This window comes from Oncorhynchus keta, chromosome 10 (assembly GCF_023373465.1).
Source record: "Oncorhynchus keta strain PuntledgeMale-10-30-2019 chromosome 10, Oket_V2, whole genome shotgun sequence".
In the NCBI taxonomy this organism is placed as follows: Eukaryota; Metazoa; Chordata; class Actinopteri; order Salmoniformes; family Salmonidae; genus Oncorhynchus; species Oncorhynchus keta.
Genome location: NC_068430.1, coordinates 74,726,428 through 74,744,612, shown reverse-complemented (window position 1 = coordinate 74,744,612; position 18,185 = coordinate 74,726,428). Strand labels below are relative to the sequence as shown.

Sequence of the window (18,185 nt, the reverse complement as noted above, 5' to 3'; positions counted from 1 at the left end):
TGCTACTTTGAGTACAGGCCTTGATGTTTTACATGGTTGTCTCCACCATGACCATATCCCTTTTATAAAACAGACATCTCAGGGAGGCAGTAGCCATTCTAAATTCACTATCTACTCCATTTACTTCAGGGCTTAACTCTTTTGATCCACACTCTCATAACTTAAGGCACCTTTATTATCATTATAGTGTAGTAATAGCCATGTTAAAAATGTCTGATCATCTTAATGTTGGTCTCTGTGCTGCCCCCTGTAGGAGTCTATAAACACCGGTCCCTTCATGATGCGCTCAACGTGTCGACGCTGTGGTGGGCGGGGCTCCATCGTGACCACGCCCTGTGTGATGTGTCGCGGCTCGGGGCAGACCAAACAGAGACAGACCGTCACCGTGCCTGTACCCGCAGGTGAGAGAGGGGTGTGAGAGAGAGACACTGAGTGACAGTGTGTGTCTGGTTGGGCCATGATACGAGCAGACAATTGTTCAATGATGTGATGAAAATGCAGATTGACTTCAGACATGGACTGATGTTGTTTTACACTGGTGTCTTGTAGGAATAGACAATGGACAGACTGTACGAATGCCAGTGGGGAAGAAGGAAATCCACATCACATTTAGAGTAAGTGTGGACAGCATTTAGCTAGTTGTTTACCCTCCCCTTCAATGAGCTCCCAGACATCAGTTATACGACAGTATGCTTTTGCTTTCTCTTTGGGAGTTTGGGTGTGTAGATATGTGAAGTATTATTCATGTCAGTCCATGTTTGATTGATTGTGGTTCTGATGATCCAGCTTTGGGGCCTAGTGGTTAGAGCGTTGGACTAGTAACCGGAAGGTTGCGAGTTCAAACCCCCCGAGCTGACAAGGTACAAATCTGTCGTTCTGCCCCTGAACAGGCAGTTAACCCACTGTTCCCAGGCCGTCATTGAAAATAAGAATATGTTCTTAACTGACTTGCCTGGTTAAATAAAGATACAATTTTAAAAAATGTGCTTTGCCTGACCCACCTGAAGCCTTACTAATATTCTGGAGACCTATCCACTATAAAAAAACATTGGGGAAACAATTGTATTTTTCTAATTTGTGAGACACTTATTATGACAGTTATATTTGTGATGGTTCTGATGGTCTGGTATCTCCTTCTCTCCAGGTCCAGAGGAGTCCAGTGTTCAGACGTGATGGGATCAACATCCACTCTGATGTCCACATCTCTGTAGCCCAGGCTATACTGGGGGGCTCTGCTAGAGCACAGGGACTCTACAACACCATAGATATACAGGTGGGAGAAAGAGTTAGATCTCTGTAGGCCAGGCTATACTGGGGGACTCTGCTAGAGCACAGGGACTCTACAACACCATAGATATACAGGTGGGAGAAAGAGTTAGATCTCTGTAGGCCAGGCTATACTGGGGGGGCTCTGCCCGGGCACAGGGACTCTACACACACTCACGGCCAGTTTGTAGGTACACCACACTGTTCACCAAACTGAATCGCTCCTACAAACAGTGAGTCACGTGGCCGTGGCTTGTTGTATAAAGCAGGCATCAAGACATTCATTGTCTGTTGGATTAAACGTTAGACTGGGTAAAAACGAGTGGGTAAAAAGGAGTGACCTAAGGGACTTTGAGTGTGGTATGATCGGCGGTGCCAGGCGCACCGGATCCAGTGTCTCAGAAACGTCCGCCCTCCTGGGCTTTTCACGTACAGCGGTGCGACAAACAAAAGACATCCAGTCAGCGGCAGTCTAGTCGGCTGAAACAGCTCGTTGATGAGAGAGGTCGAAAGGAGAATAGCAAGAATTGTGCACACTATCAGGCGTGCCACAAACATACAAATAACGGCGCAGGACGGCATCTTGGAACGCACAAATCGTCGATCCTTGTCACTGATAGGCTATTGCAGCAGACGACCACACCAGGTTCCACTCCTATCAACTAAAAACAGGAAAGACAGCTCCTGTGGGCATGTGAACACTGGACACATGAGGAGTGGAAAAACATCACCTGGAACATGACAGCGAATTCAGTTTAGTTGAGTGGCCTGGACAGTCCCCAGACCTCAACCCTACAGAGCATCTTTGAGATGAGATGGAATGAGATGTTTGCAGCATGAATGTGCCACCAGTCTAATCTGCAGTAACTGCATAATGCCATCGCGTCGGCATGGACCAACATCCTTGTGGGACGTTTCTGACACATTGTAGAATACCCCGAAGAATTCAGGCTGGTCTGGAGGCAAAAGAGGGGTCTAACCCGGTACGAGGTGAGTGTATACAGGTGTGAGGGAGGGAAAAGAGGGGTCTGACCCGGTACGAGGTGAGTGTATACAGGTGTGAGGGAGGGAAAGGGGGGGTCTGACCCGGTACGAGGTGAGTGTATACAGGTGTGAGGGAGGGAAAGGGGGGGTCTGACCCGGTACGAGGTGAGTGTATACAGGTGTGAGGGAGGGAAAGGGGGGTCTGACCCGGTACGAGGTGAGTGTATACAGGTGTGAGGGAGGGAAAGGGGGGGTCTGACCCGGTACGAGGTGAGTGTATACAGGTGCGAGGGAGGGAAAAGGGGGGTCTGACCCGGTACGAGGTGAGTATACAGGTGCGAGGGAGGGAAAAGGGGGCAGGAGGGATGGAAGGAGAGAGAAATAATTTGTTTTCTGCCCGGTCACAGGGACTATACAACATTATAGGCATCCATGTGAGGGAGGGGAAAAGGAACTCACTGTTGAATTTACATGAAGTGTAAATCTACATGAAGTATTTCAATGTTTGGGTGTCATTTTGTTCAGTATGTACAGTGCCTTGCGAAAGTATTCGGCCCCCTTGAACTCTGCGACCTTTTGCCACATTTCAGGCTTCAGACATAAAGATATAAAACTGTATTTTTTTGTGAAGAATCAACAACAAGTGGGACACAATCATGAAGTGGAACGACATTTATTGGATATTTCAAACTTTTTTAACAAATCAAAAACTGAAAAATTGGGCGTGCAAAATTATTCAGCCCCCTTAAGTTAATACTTGTAGCGCCACCTTTTGCTGCGATTACAGCTGTAAGTCGCTTGGGGTATGTCTCTATCAGTTTTGCACATTGAGAGTGACATTTTTTTCCCATTCCTCCTTGCAAAACAGCTCGAGCTCAGTGAGGTTGGATGGAGAGCATTTGTGAACAGCAGTTTTCAGTTCTTTCCACAGATTCTCAATTGGATTCAGGTCTGGACTTTGACTTGGCCATTCTAACACCTGGATATGTTTATTTTTGAACCATTTCATTGTAGATTTTGCTTTATGTTTTGGATCATTGTCTTGTTGGAAGACATCTCTGTCCCAGTCTCAGGTCTTTTGCAGACTCCATCAGGTTTTCTTCCAGAATGGTCCTGTATTTGGCTCCATCCACCTTCCCATCAATTTTAACCATCTTCCCTGTCCCTGCTGAAGAAAAGCAGGCCCAAACCATGATACTGCCACCGTGTTTGACAGTGGGGATGGTGTGTTCAGGGTGATGAGCTGTGTTGCTTTTACGCCAAACATAACATTTTGCATTGTTGCCAAAAAGTTCAATTTTGGTTTCATCTGACCAGAGCACCTTCTTCCACATGTTTGGTGTGTCTCCCAGGTGGCTTGTGGCAAACTTTAAACGACACTTTTTATGGATATCTTTAAGAAATGGCTTTCTTCTTGCCACTCTTCCATAAAGGCCAGATTTGTGCAATATACGACTGATTGTTGTCCTATGGACAGAGTGTCCCACCTCAGCTGTAGATCTCTGCAGTTCATCCAGAGTGATCATGGGCCTCTTGGCTGCATCTCTGATCAGTCTTCTCCTTGTATGAGCTGAAAGTTTAGAGGGACGGCCAGGTCTTGGTAGATTTGCAGTGGTCTGATACTCCTTCCATTTCAATATTATCGCTTGCACAGTGCCCCTTGGGATGTTTAAAGCTTGGGAAATCTTTTTGTATCCAAATCCGGCTTTAAACTTCTTCACAACAGTATCTCGGACCTGCCTGGTGTGTTCCTTGTTCTTCATGATGCTCTCTGCGCTTTTAACAGACCTCTGAGACTATCACAGTGCAGGTGCATTTATACGGAGACTTGATTACACACAGGTGGATTGTATTTATCATCATTAGTCATTTAGGTCAACATTGGATCATTCAGATCCTCACTGAACTTCTGGAGAGAGTTTGCTGCACTGAAAGTAAAGGGGCTGAATAATTTTGCACGCCCAATTTTTCAGTTTTTGTTTTGTTAAAAAGGTTTGAAATATCCAATAAATGTCGTTCCACTTCATGATTGTGTCCCACTTGTTGTTGATTCTTCACAAAAAAATACAGTTTTATATCTTTATGTTTGAAGCCTGAAATGTGGCAAAAGGTCGCAAAGTTCAAGGGGGCCGAATACTTTCGCAAGGCACTGTATTTCATTACCACGTCTTTCTATCTGACAACCATTTAGAAATATGACATTAGATACATTACAATGACCTAGTCAATCTTACAACCATCTAGAAATATGACATTAGATACACGTTATACTGACCTCGTCAATCTGACAACCATCTGGATATATGACATTAGATACACGTTATACTGACCCTAGTCTTGCTTGTCCAAGCTGAAGGGTCTACTTGGCTTGTGTCGCTAGACACACTGGCAGATGTGAACAGACCGAACCACTGCCCTCTGTTTTGTAGATCCCTCCAGGTTGCCAGGCCGACCAGAAGATCCGTCTTCAGGGAAAGGGGATCCAGAGGATGAACAGCTATAGTTATGGAGATCACTACGTTCACATCAAGATCAGAGTACCTAAGTAAGAGAGAAAGAACACACAGACATGTGCGGGGACACACACTCCCAGAAACACACAAATCAAATCTAGTTTTATTGGTCACATAAACAGATTTACAGATGTTATCGACAGAGAAGCAAAATGCTTGTGTTTCTAGCTCCAACAGTGCAGTAATACCTAACGATACAATATAAAACACATAATACACACATGATCCCATAGGAACGAGAAACAGGGTGGCGTGTCTGTCAGCGCCATCTTGTGGAGAGTCTGACGTTAACACAGACCCGTTCACATTACTCTGCCTGTTGTCTATCTAGCATGGTTTTGTGTGACTGCTGCTTTCCCCTTTTCACGGTTAGAATAGCGTGTTATTAACCCTCCCTCTGGTCTTCTACCACTGTAGGAAGTTAACCCGTCGACAGCGCTCCCTGCTGCTGAGTTATGCAGAGGAGGAGACTGACGTGGAGGGGACTGTCAACGGAGTCACTGCTGCTGCCACAGGTAGGTTGTTTATACCTGGGAATTATATCGTTCCACATCACCTTGTCTTCTCCTGCCACTGCTAGCCTGTCCCCTCTCAACACACACACATTTTAAATGCTTTACTTAATCTACAAATCACATTACAGCAAATAAGGATTCAAACATTTCAAAAGCACACAAGTGTTAAAACATGCAAACATGGCTCGTATTTGGGCTGATGCATGTAGTACCTGTTTTTGTCCAGGTGGGGGCAGGAGTGGTCAGAGCTCTGAGTCTGGGGCAGGACAGGGCAGAACAGAGGGGCAGGAGAAGAAGAAAGAAGAAGAAGAAGAAGAGGAGGGCGGCATCCTTTCCAAAATAAAGAAAATGTTTAGCTGACAGCCACACCTCAGGTAGGACCCCCCCACCCCAACACCCTAAACACTAGCTGTGTAATGTGTGTTAGTCTAACTAGACCATGAATACTATACCTTCAGAATACACACACATTAACATATACATTTCTCCAACCTGCGGTTTGGCTGTCCTATAGTACAGTGGTTCCTATAGTACAGTGGTTCCTATAGTACAGTGGTTCCCAACCTGTGGTGTGGCTGTTCTATAGTACAGTGGTTCCTATAGTACAGTGGTTCCCAACCTGTGGTGTGGCTGTTCTATAGTACAGTGGTTCCTATAGTACAGTGGTTCCTATAGTACAGTGGTTCCTATAGTACAGTGGTTCCTATAGTACAGTGGTTCCCAACCTGCGGTGTGGCTGTTCTATAGTACAGTGGTTCCTATAGTACAGTGGTTCTATAGTACAGTGGTTCTATAGTACAGTGGTTCTATAGTACAGTGGTTCCTATAGTACAGTGGTTCTATAGTACAGTGGTTCCTATAGTACAGTGGTTCCTATAGTACAGTGGTTCCCAACCTGCGGTGTGGCTGTTCTATAGTACAGTGGTTCCTATAGTACAGTGGTTCCTATAGTACAGTGGTTCCTATAGTACAGTGGTTCCCAACCTGCGGTGTAGCTGTTCTATAGTACCGTGGTTCCTACAGTACAGTGGTTCCTACAGTACAGTGGTTCCTATAGTGCAGCGGTTCCTATAGTGCAGCGGTTCCTATAGTGCAGCGGTTCCTATAGTGCAGCGGTTCATATAGTGCAGTGGTTCCCAACCTGCGGTTTGGCTGTTCTATAGTGCAGTGGTTCCTATAGTACAGTGGTTCCTATAGTGCAGTGGTTCCCAACCTGCGGTTTGGCTGTTCTATAGTGCAGTGGTTCCTATAGTACAGTGGTTCCTATAGTACAGTGGTTCCCAACCTGCGGTGTGGCTGTTCTATAGTACCGTGGTTCCTATAGTACCGTGGTTCCTATAGTACAGTGGTTCCCAACCTGCAGTTTGGCTGTCCTATAGTACAGTGGTTCCTATAGTACAGTGGTTCCTATAGTAAAGTGGTTCCTATAGTACAGTGGTTCCCAACCTGTGGTGTGGCTGTTCTATAGTACAGTGGTTCCTATAGTACAGTGGTTCCTATAGTACAGTGGTTCCTATAGTACAGTGGTTCCCAACCTGTGGTGTGGCTGTTCTATAGTACAGTGGTTCCTATAGTACCGTGGTTCCTATAGTACAGTGGTTCCCAACCTGTGGTGTGGCTGTTCTATAGTACAGTGGTTCCTATAGTACAGTGGTTCCTATAGTACAGTGGTTCCTATAGTACAGTGGTTCTATAGTACAGTGGTTCCTATAGTGCAGTGGTTCCCAACCTGTGGTGTAGCTGTCCTATAGTACAGTGGTTCCTATAGTACTGTGGTTCCTATAGTACAGTGGTTCCTATAGTGCAGTGGTTCTATAGTACAGTGGTTCCTATAGTACAGTGGTTCCCAACCTGTGGTGTGGCTGTTCTATAGTGCAGTGGTTCCTATAGTGCAGTGGTTCTATAGTACAGTGGTTCCTATAGTACAGTGGTTCCCAACCTGTGGTGTGGCTGTTCTATAGTACAGTGGTTCCTATAGTACAGTGGTTCCTATAGTGCAGTGGTTCCTATAGTACAGTGGTTCCTATAGTACCGTGGTTCCGAACCTGTGGTGTGGCTGTTCTATAGTACAGTGGTTCCTATAGTACAGTGGTTCCTATAGTACAGTGGTTCCCAACCTGCGGTGTGGCTGTTCTATAGTACCGTGGTTCCTATAGTACCGTGGTTCCTATAGTACCGTGGTTCCTATAGTACCGTGGTTCCTATAGTACAGTGGTTCCCAACCTGCGGTGTGGCTGTTCTATAGCGGTGTGGCTGTTCTATTGTACCGTGGTTCCTATAGTACAGTGGTTCCTATAGTACAGTGGTTCCTATAGTACAGTGGTTCCTATAGTACAGTGGTTCCTATAGTGCAGTGGTTCCTATAGTACAGTGGTTCCTATAGTACAGTGGTTCCTATAGTACAGTGGTTCCTATAGTACAGTGGTTCCTATAGTACAGTGGTTCCCAACCTGCGGTGTGGCTGTTCTATAGTACAGTGGTTCCTATAGTACAGTGGTTCCTATAGTACAGTGGTTCCTATAGTACAGTGGTTCCTATAGTAGTGGTTCCCAACCTGCGGTGTGGCTGTTCTATAGTACAGTGGTTCCCAACCTGCGGTGTGGCTGTTCTATAGGACAGTGGTTCCTATAATACAGTGGTTCCTATAGTACAGTGGTTCCTATAGTACAGTGGTTCCTATAGTACAGTGGCTCCTATAGTACAGTGGTTCCTATAGTACAGTGGTTCCCAACCTGTGGTGTGGCTGTTCTATAGTACAGTGGTTCCTATAATACAGTGGTTCCTATAGTACAGTGGTTCCTATAGTGCAGTGGTTCCCAACCTGCGGTGTGGCTGTTCTATAGTACAGTGGTTCCTATAATACAGTGGTTCCTATAGTACAGTGGTTCCCAACCTGCGGTGTGGCTGTTCTATAGTACAGTGGTTCTATAGTACAGTGGTTCCCAACCTGCGGTGTGGCTGTTCTATAGTACAGTGGCTCCTATAGTACAGTGGTTCCTATAGTACAGTGGTTCCTATAGTACAGTGGTTCCCAACCTGTGGTGTGGCTGTTCTATAGTACAGTGGTTCCTATAGTACAGTGGTTCCTATAGTACAGTGGTTCCTATAGTACAGTGGTTCCTATAGTACAGTGGTTCCCAACCTGCGGTGTGGCTGTCCTATAGTACAGTGGTTCCTATAGTACAGTGGTTCCTATAGTACAGTGGTTCCTATAGTACAGTGGTTCCTATAGTACAGTGGTTCTATAGTACAGTGGTTCTATAGTACAGTGGTTCTATAGTACAGTGGTTCTATAGTACAGTGGTTCTATAGTACAGTGGTTCTATAGTACAGTGGTTCCTATAGTACAGTGGTTCCTATAGTACAGTGGTTCCTATAGTACAGTGGTTCCTATAGTACAGTGGTTCCTATAGTACAGTGGTTCCCAACCTGCGGTGTGGCTGTTCTATAGTACAGTGGTTCCTATAGTACAGTGGTTCCCAACCTGCGGTGTGGCTGTTCTATAGTACAGTGGTTCCTATAGTACAGTGGTTCCTATAGTGCAGTGGTTCCCAACCTGCGGTTTGGCTGTTCTATAGTGCAGTGGTTCCTATAGTACAGTGGTTCCTATAGTACAGTGGTTCCCAACCTGCGGTGTGGCTGTTCTATAGTACAGTGGTTCCTATAGTACCGTGGTTCCTATAGTACAGTGGTTCCCAACCTGCAGTTTGGCGGTCCTATAGTACAGTGGTTCCTATAGTACAGTGGTTCCTATAGTACAGTGGTTCCCAACCTGTGGTGTGGCTGTTCTATAGTACAGTGGTTCCTATAGTACAGTGGTTCCTATAGTACAGTGGTTCCCAACCTGTGGTGTGGCTGTTCTATAGTACAGTGGTTCCTATAGTACAGTGGTTCCTATAGTACCGTGGTTCCTATAGTACCGTGGTTCCTATAGTACCGTGGTTCCTATAGTACAGTGGTTCCTATAGTACAGTGGTTCCTATAGTACCGTGGTTCCTATAGTACCGTGGTTCCTATAGTGCAGTGGTTCCCAACCTGTGGTGTAGCTGTTCTATAGTACAGTGGTTCCTATAGTACCGTCGTTCCTATAGTACAGTGGTTCCTATAGTGCAGTGGTTCTATAGTACAGTGGTTCCTATAGTACAGTGGTTCCCAACCTGTGGTGTGGCTGTTCTATAGTGCAGTGGTTCCTATAGTGCAGTGGTTCCTATAGTGCAGTGGTTCTATAGTACAGTGGTTCCTATAGTACAGTGGTTCCCAACCTGTGGTGTGGCTGTTCTATAGTACAGTGGTTCCTATAGTACAGTGGTTCCCAACCTGCGGTGTGGCTGTTCTATAGTACAGTGGTTCCTATAGTACAGTGGTTCCTATAGTGCAGTGGTTCCCAACCTACGGTTTGGCTGTTCTATAGTGCAGTGGTTCCTATAGTACAGTGGTTCCTATAGTACAGTGGTTCCCAACCTGCGGTGTGGCTGTTCTATAGTACAGTGGTTCCTATAGTACCGTGGTTCCTATAGTACAGTGGTTCCCAACCTGCAGTTTGGCTGTCCTATAGTACAGTGGTTCCTATAGTACAGTGGTTCCTATAGTACAGTGGTTCCCAACCTGTGGTGTGGCTGTTCTATAGTACAGTGGTTCCTATAGTACAGTGGTTCCTATAGTACAGTGGTTCCTATAGTACAGTGGTTCCCAACCTGTGGTGTGGCTGTTCTATAGTACAGTGGTTCCTATAGTACAGTGGTTCCTATAGTACCGTGGTTCCTATAGTACCGTGGCTCCTATAGTACAGTGGTTCCTATAGTACAGTGGTTCCTATAGTACCGTGGTTCCTATAGTACAGTGGTTCCTATAGTGCAGTGGTTCCCAACCTGTGGTGTAGCTGTTCTATAGTACAGTGGTTCCTATAGTACCGTCGTTCCTATAGTACAGTGGTTCCTATAGTGCAGTGGTTCTATAGTACAGTGGTTCCTATAGTACAGTGGTTCCCAACCTGTGGTGTGGCTGTTCTATAGTGCAGTGGTTCCTATAGTGCAGTGGTTCCTATAGTGCAGTGGTTCTATAGTACAGTGGTTCCTATAGTACAGTGGTTCCCAACCTGTGGTGTGGCTGTTCTATAGTACAGTGGTTCCTATAGTGCAGTGGTTCCTATAGTACCGTGGTTCCGAACCTGTGGTGTGGCTGTTCTATAGTACAGTGGTTCCTATAGTACAGTGGTTCCTATAGTACAGTGGTTCCTATAGTACAGTGGTTCCCAACCTGTGGTGTGGCTGTTCTATAGTACAGTGGTTCCTATAATACAGTGGTTCCTATAGTACAGTGGTTCCTATAGTGCAGTGGTTCCCAACCTGCGGTGTGGCTGTTCTACAATACAGTGGTTCCTATAGTACAGTGGTTCCCAACCTGCGGTGTGGCTGTTCTATAGTACAGTGGTTCTATAGTACAGTGGTTCCCAACCTGCAGTGTGGCTGTTCTATAGTACAGTGGCTCCTACAGTACAGTGGTTCCTATAGTACAGTGGTTCCTATAGTACAGTGGTTCCCAACCTGTGGTGTGGCTGTTCTATAGTACAGTGGTTCCTATAGTACAGTGGTTCCTATAGTACAGTGGTTCCTATAGTACAGTGGTTCCCAACCTGCGGTGTGGCTGTTCTATAGTACAGTGGTTCCTATAGTACAGTGGTTCTATAGTACAGTGGTTCTATAGTACAGTGGTTCTATAGTACAGTGGTTCCTATAATACAGTGGTTCCTATAGTACAGTGGTTCTGTAGTACAGTGGTTCCTATAGTACAGTGGTTCCTATAGTACAGTGGTTCCTATAGTACAGTGGTTCCTATAGTACAGTGGTTCCCAACCTGCGGTGTGGCTGTTCTATAGTACAGTGGTTCCTATAGTACAGTGGTTCCTATAGTACAGTGGTTCCCAACCTGCGGTGTAGCTGTTCTATAGTACCGTGGTTCCTATAGTACCGTGGTTCCTACAGTACAGTGGTTCCTATAGTGCAGCGGTTCCTATAGTGCAGCGGTTCCTATAGTGCAGCGGTTCCTATAGTGCAGCGGTTCATATAGTGCAGTGGTTCCCAACCTGCGGTTTGGCTGTTCTATAGTGCAGTGGTTCCTATAGTACAGTGGTTCCTATAGTGGAGTGGTTCCCAACCTGCGGTTTGGCTGTTCTATAGTGCAGTGGTTCCTATAGTACAGTGGTTCCTATAGTACAGTGGTTCCCAACCTGCGGTGTGGCTGTTCTATAGTACAGTGGTTCCTATAGTACAGTGGTTCCCAACCTGCAGTTTGGCTGTCCTATAGTACAGTGGTTCCTATAGTACAGTGGTTCCTATAGTACAGTGGTTCCCAACCTGTGGTGTGGCTGTTCTATAGTACAGTGGTTCCTATAGTACAGTGGTTCCTATAGTAGAGTGGTTCCTATAGTACAGTGGTTCCTATAGTACAGTGGTTCCCAACCTGTGGTGTGGCTGTTCTATAGTACAGTGGTTCCTATAGTACAGTGGTTCCTATAGTACCGTGGTTCCTATAGTACCGTGGTTCCTATAGTACAGTGGTTCCTATAGTACCGTGGTTCCTATAGTACCGTGGTTCCTATAGTACAGTGGTTCCTATAGTACAGTGGTTCCTATAGTGCAGTGGTTCCCAACCTGTGGTGTAGCTGTTCTATAGTACCGTGGTTCCTATAGTACAGTGGTTCCTATAGTGCAGTGGTTCTATAGTACAGTGGTTCCTATAGTACAGTGGTTCCCAACCTGTGGTGTGGCTGTTCTATAGTGCAGTGGTTCCTATAGTGCAGTGGTTCCTATAGTGCAGTGGTTCTATAGTACAGTGGTTCCTATAGTACAGTGGTTCCCAACCTGTGGTGTGGCTGTTCTATAGTACAGTGGTTCCTATAGTGCAGTGGTTCCTATAGTGCAGTGGTTCCTATAGTACAGTGGTTCCTATAGTACCGTGGTTCCTATAGTACCGTGGTTCCGAACCTGTGGTGTGGCTGTTCTATAGTACAGTGGTTCCTATAGTACAGTGGTTCCCAACCTGCGGTGTGGCTGTTCTATAGTACCGTGGTTCCTATAGTACCGTGGTTCCTATAGTACCGTGGTTCCTATAGTACCGTGGTTCCTATAGTACAGTGGTTCCCAACCTGCGGTGTGGCTGTTCTATAGCGGTGTGGCTGTTCTATTGTACCGTGGTTCTTATAGTACAGTGGTTCTTATAGTACAGTGGTTCCTATAGTACAGTGATTCCTATAGTACAGTGGTTCCTATAGTGCAGTGGTTCCTATAGTACAGTGGTTCCTATAGTACAGTGGTTCTATAGTACAGTGGTTCCTATAGTACAGTGGTTCCCAACCTGCGGTGTGGCTGTTCTATAGTACAGTGGTTCCCAACCTGCAGTTTGGCTGTCCTATAGTACAGTGGTTCCTATAGTACAGTGGTTCCTATAGTACAGTGGTTCCTATAGTACAGTGGTTCCCAACCTGTGGTGTGGCTGTTCTATAGTACAGTGGTTCCTATAGTACAGTGGTTCCTATAGTACAGTGGTTCCTATAGTACAGTGGTTCCCAACCTGTGGTGTGGCTGTTCTATAGTACAGTGGTTCCTATAGTACAGTGGTTCCTATAGTACCGTGGTTCCTATAGTACAGTGGTTCCTATAGTACCGTGGTTCCTATAGTACCGTGGTTCCTATAGTACAGTGGTTCCTATAGTACAGTGGTTCCTATAGTACAGTGGTTCCTATAGTGCAGTGGTTCCCAACCTGTGGTGTAGCTGTTCTATAGTACCGTGGTTCCTATAGTACAGTGGTTCCTATAGTGCAGTGGTTCTATAGTACAGTGGTTCCTATAGTACAGTGGTTCCCAACCTGTGGTGTGGCTGTTCTATAGTGCAGTGGTTCCTATAGTGCAGTGGTTCTATAGTACAGTGGTTCCTATAGTACAGTGGTTCCCAACCTGTGGTGTGGCTGTTCTATAGTACAGTGGTTCCTATAGTGCAGTGGTTCCTATAGTGCAGTGGTTCCTATAGTACAGTGGTTCCTATAGTACAGTGGTTCCTATAGTACCGTGGTTCCTATAGTACCGTGGTTCCGAACCTGTTCTATAGTACAGTGGTTCCTATAGTACAGTGGTTCCTATAGTACAGTGGTTCCCAACCTGCGGTGTGGCTGTTCTATAGTACCGTGGTTCCTATAGTACCGTGGTTCCTATAGTACCGTGGTTCCTATAGTACCGTGGTTCCTATAGTACAGTGGTTCCCAACCTGCGGTGTGGCTGTTCTATAGTACCGTGGTTCCTATAGTACCGTGGTTCCTATAGTACCGTGGTTCCTATAGTACAGTGGTTCCCAACCTGCGGTGTGGCTGTTCTATAGCGGTGTGGCTGTTCTATTGTACCGTGGTTCTTATAGTACAGTGGTTCCTATAGTACAGTGGTTCCTATAATACAGTGATTCCTATAGTACAGTGGTTCCTATAGTGCAGTGGTTCCTATAGTACAGTGGTTCCTATAGTACAGTGGTTCCTATAGTACAGTGGTTCTATAGTACAGTGGTTCCTATAGTACAGTGGTTCCCAACCTGCGGTGTGGCTGTTCTATAGTACAGTGGTTCCTATAGTACAGTGGTTCCTATAGTACAGTGGTTCCTATATTAGTGGTTCCCAACCTGCGGTGTGGCTGTTCTATAGTACAGTGGTTCCCAACCTGCGGTGTGGCTGTTCTATAGGACAGTGGTTCCTATAGTACAGTGGTTCCTATAGTACAGTGGTTCCTATAGTACAGTGGTTCCTATAGTACAGTGGTTCCCAACCTGTGGTGTGGCTGTTCTATAGTACAGTGGTTCCTATAATACAGTGGTTCCTATAGTACAGTGGTTCCTATAGTGCAGTGGTTCCCAACCTGCGGTGTGGCTGTTCTATAGTACAGTGGTTCCTATAGTACAGTGGTTCCTATAGTACAGTGGTTCTATAGTACAGTGGTTCCTATAATACAGTGGTTCTATAGTACAGTGGTTCCTATAGTGCAGTGGTTCCTATAGTACAGTGGTTCCTATAATACAGTGGTTCCTATAGTACAGTGGTTCCCAACCTGCGGTGTGGCTGTTCTATAGTACAGTGGTTCCTATAGTACAGTGGTTCCTATAGTACAGTGGTTCCTATAGTACAGTGGTTCCTATAGTGCAGTGGTTCCTATAGTACAGTGGTTCCTATAGTGCAGTGGTTCCTATAGTACAGTGGTTCCCAACCTGCGGTGTGGCTGTTCTATAGTACAGTGGTTCTATAGTACAGTGGTTCCCAACCTGCGGTGTGGCTGTTCTATAGTACAGTGGCTCCTACAGTACAGTGGTTCCTATAGTACAGTGGTTCCTATAGTACAGTGGTTCCCAACCTGCGGTGTGGCTGTTCTATAGTACAGTGGTTCTATAGTACAGTGGTTCCCAACCTGCGGTGTGGCTGTTCTATAGTACAGTGGCTCCTACAGTACAGTGGTTCCTATAGTACCGTGGTTCCTATAGTACAGTGGTTCCTATAGTACAGTGGTTCCCAACCTGTGGTGTGGCTGTTCTATAGTACAGTGGTTCCTATAATACAGTGGTTCCTATAGTACAGTGGTTCCTATAGTACAGTGGTTCACAACCTGCGGTGTGGCTGTTCTATAGTACAGTGGTTCCTATAGTACAGTGGTTCCCAACCTGCAGTTTGGCTGTCCTATAGTACAGTGGTTCCTATAGTACAGTGGTTCCTATAGTACAGTGGTTCCTATAGTACAGTGGTTCCCAACCTGTGGTGTGGCTGTTCTATAGTACAGTGGTTCCTATAGTACAGTGGTTCCTATAGTACAGTGGTTCCTATAGTACAGTGGTTCCCAACCTGTGGTGTGGCTGTTCTATAGTACAGTGGTTCCTATAGTACCGTGGTTCCTATAGTACCGTGGTTCCTATAGTACAGTGGTTCCTATAGTACCGTGGTTCCTATAGTACCGTGGTTCCTATAGTACCGTGGTTCCTATAGTACAGTGGTTCCTATAGTACAGTGGTTCCTATAGTGCAGTGGTGTAGCTGTTCTATAGTACCGTGGTTCCTATAGTACAGTGGTTCCTATAGTGCAGTGGTTCTATAGTACAGTGGTTCCTATAGTACAGTGGTTCCCAACCTGTGGTGTGGCTGTTCTATAGTGCAGTGGTTCCTATAGTGCAGTGGTTCCTATAGTGCAGTGGTTCTATAGTACAGTGGTTCCTATAGTACAGTGGTTCCCAACCTGTGGTGTGGCTGTTCTATAGTGCAGTGGTTCCTATAGTGCAGTGGTTCCTATAGTACAGTGGTTCCTATAGTACCGTGGTTCCTATAGTACCGTGGTTCCGAACCTGTGGTGTGGCTGTTCTATAGTACAGTGGTTCCTATAGTACAGTGGTTCCTATAGTACAGTGGTTCCCAACCTGCGGTGTGGCTGTTCTATAGTACCGTGGTTCCTATAGTACCGTGGTTCCTATAGTACCGTGGTTCCTATAGTACAGTGGTTCCCAACCTGCGGTGTGGCTGTTCTATAGCGGTGTGGCTGTTCTATTGTACCGTGGTTCTTATAGTACAGTGGTTCCTATAGTACAGTGGTTCCTATAATACAGTGATTCCTATAGTACAGTGGTTCCTATAGTGCAGTGGTTCCTATAGTACAGTGGTTCCTATAGTACAGTGGTTCCTATAGTACAGTGGTTCTATAGTACAGTGGTTCCTATAGTACAGTGGTTCCCAACCTGCGGTGTGGCTGTTCTATAGTACAGTGGTTCCTATAGTACAGTGGTTCCTATAGTACAGTGGTTCCTATAGTACAGTGGTTCCTATATTAGTGGTTCCCAACCTGCGGTGTGGCTGTTCTATAGTACAGTGGTTCCCAACCTGCGGTGTGGCTGTTCTATAGTGGTTCCTATAGTACAGTGGTTCCTATAGTACAGTGGTTCCTATAGTACAGTGGTTCCTATAGTACAGTGGTTCCTATAGTACAGTGGTTCCTATAGTACAGTGGTTCCTATAGTGGTGTGGCTGTTCTATAGTACAGTGGTTCCTATAATACAGTGGTTCTATAGTACAGTGGTTCCTATAGTGCAGTGGTTCCTAAATGTGGCTGTTCTATAGTACAGTGGTTCCTATAGTACAGTGGTTCCTATAGTACAGTGGTTCCTAAGTGTGGTTCCTATAGTGTACAGTCTATAGTACAGTGGTTCCTATAGTACAGTGGTTCCTATACAGTGGTTCCTATAGTACAGTGGTTCCTATAGTACAGTGGTTCCTATAATACAGTGGTTCTATAGTACAGTGGTTCCCAACCTGCGGTGTGGCTATAGTACAGTGGTTCTATAGTACAGTGGTTCCTATAGTACAGTGGTTCCTATAGTACAGTGTTCCTATAGTGCAGTGGTTCCTATAGTACAGTGGTTCTATAGTACAGTGGTTCTACAGTGGTTCCCAACCTGTGGGCTGTTTCTATAGTACAGTGGTTCTATAGTACAGTGGTTCCTATAGTACAGTGGTTCCCAACCTGGTTCCTATAGTACAGTGGTTCCTACCAGTACAGTGGTTCCTATAGTACAGTGGTTCCTATAGTACAGTGGTTCCTATAACCTGTGACCTATAGTACAGTGGTTCCTATAGTACAGTGGTTCCTATAGTACCAGGTTCCCAACCTGCGGTGTGGCTGTTCTCAGTGGCTCCTACAGTACAGTGGTTCCTATAATACAGTGGTTCCTAGAGTACAGTGGTCTCTGTTCTATAGTACAGTGGTTCCTATAGTACAGTGGTTCCCAACCTGCGGTGTGGCTGTTCTATAGTACAGTGGTTCCTATAGTACAGTGGTTCCTATAGGTTCCTATAGTACAGTGGTTCCTATAGGCTGTTCTATAGTACAGTGGTTCTCCTAGTACAGTGGTTCCTATAGTACAGTGGTTCCTATAGTGGTGGTTCCCAACCTATAGTACAGTGGTTCCTATAGTACAGTGGTTCCTATAGTACAGTGGTTCCTATAGTACAGTGGTTCCTATAGTACAGTGGTTCCCACTGCTGCGGCCTATAGGTGTTCTATAGTACAGTGGTTCCCAGTGGTTCCAGTGGTTCCTATAGTACAGTGGTTCCTATAGTACAGTGGTGTTGGGTACAGTGGTTCTATAGTACAGTGGTTCTCCTATAGTACAGTGGTTCCTATAGTACCTATAGTACAGTGGTTCCTATAGTACAGTGGTTCTATAGTACAGTGGTTCCTATAGTACAGTGGTTCCCAACCTGATGTTCTAAGTACCTATAGTGGTTCCTATAGTACAGTGGTTCCTATAGTACAGTGGTTCCTATAGTACAATTCCTATAGTACAGTGGTTCCTATAGTACAGTGGTTCCCAATTCCTGTTCTATAGTACAGTGGTTCCTATAGTACAGTGGTTCCTATAGTACAGTGGTTCCTATAGTACAGTGGTTCCTATAGTACAGTGGTTCCTATAGTACCGTGGTTCCTATAGTACAGTGGTTCCTATAGTACAGTGGTTCCTATAGTACAGTGGTTCTATAGTACAGTGGTTCCCAACCTGCGGTGTGGCTGTTCTATAGTACAGTGGTTCCCAAACTGTGGGGTGGGCACTCTAGGGGTCGTCAGGGAGGCCGCGGGTATACATCACATTAATATACATTAGACATGGAAAAATTAATAGAATTGCAAGACAATTATCTTTAAATCTGCAAATGTCAGAATACACACACACTCTAACAGATCACTCCTCCAACCTGCAGTGTGGCTGTCCTATAGTAGATAGTATATAGGTCTAGATATACCAGCTGCTCATTCCTCTGCTTCGGTCTGTTCTATAGAACCAGCCTCACACCTGTAGATGTCTCCCACCAACCCTGGCTAATATAGTCACTTTTGGAAGCATT

At 45.5% G+C, this 18,185-nt stretch overlaps 1 protein-coding gene and 1 long non-coding RNA gene across 4 annotated transcripts in view; one reads left to right on the top strand and one right to left on the bottom strand.

The window, feature by feature from the left end:
- dnaja3b (DnaJ heat shock protein family (Hsp40) member A3b) overlaps positions 1-18,185 on the top strand; it is a 31,921-nt gene that overhangs the window by 8,481 nt on the left and 5,255 nt on the right. For 2 of the 3 annotated variants that reach the window (XM_052527940.1, XM_052527939.1), the window contains exons 6-11: positions 254-401; positions 550-614; positions 1,145-1,273; positions 4,680-4,795; positions 5,181-5,278; positions 5,505-5,652. In XM_052527940.1, coding sequence (XP_052383900.1) covers positions 254-401; positions 550-614; positions 1,145-1,273; positions 4,680-4,795; positions 5,181-5,278; positions 5,505-5,638 — 690 coding nt within the window. In that variant the 3' untranslated portion in view covers positions 5,639-5,652. The remainder of the gene's footprint in view (positions 1-253; positions 402-549; positions 615-1,144; positions 1,274-4,679; positions 4,796-5,180; positions 5,279-5,504; positions 5,653-18,185) is intronic. The other variant, XM_052527941.1, reaches the window with a different exon arrangement.
- On the bottom strand, positions 6,673-18,150 carry LOC127932361 (uncharacterized). The gene is made up of 8 exons (XR_008144968.1): positions 17,840-18,150; positions 15,056-16,024; positions 13,372-14,084; positions 10,822-12,149; positions 10,269-10,373; positions 9,051-9,540; positions 8,226-8,707; positions 6,673-7,728 (listed from the first exon to the last, which is right to left on the bottom strand). It is a non-coding gene; the product is annotated as an uncharacterized LOC127932361 (long non-coding RNA).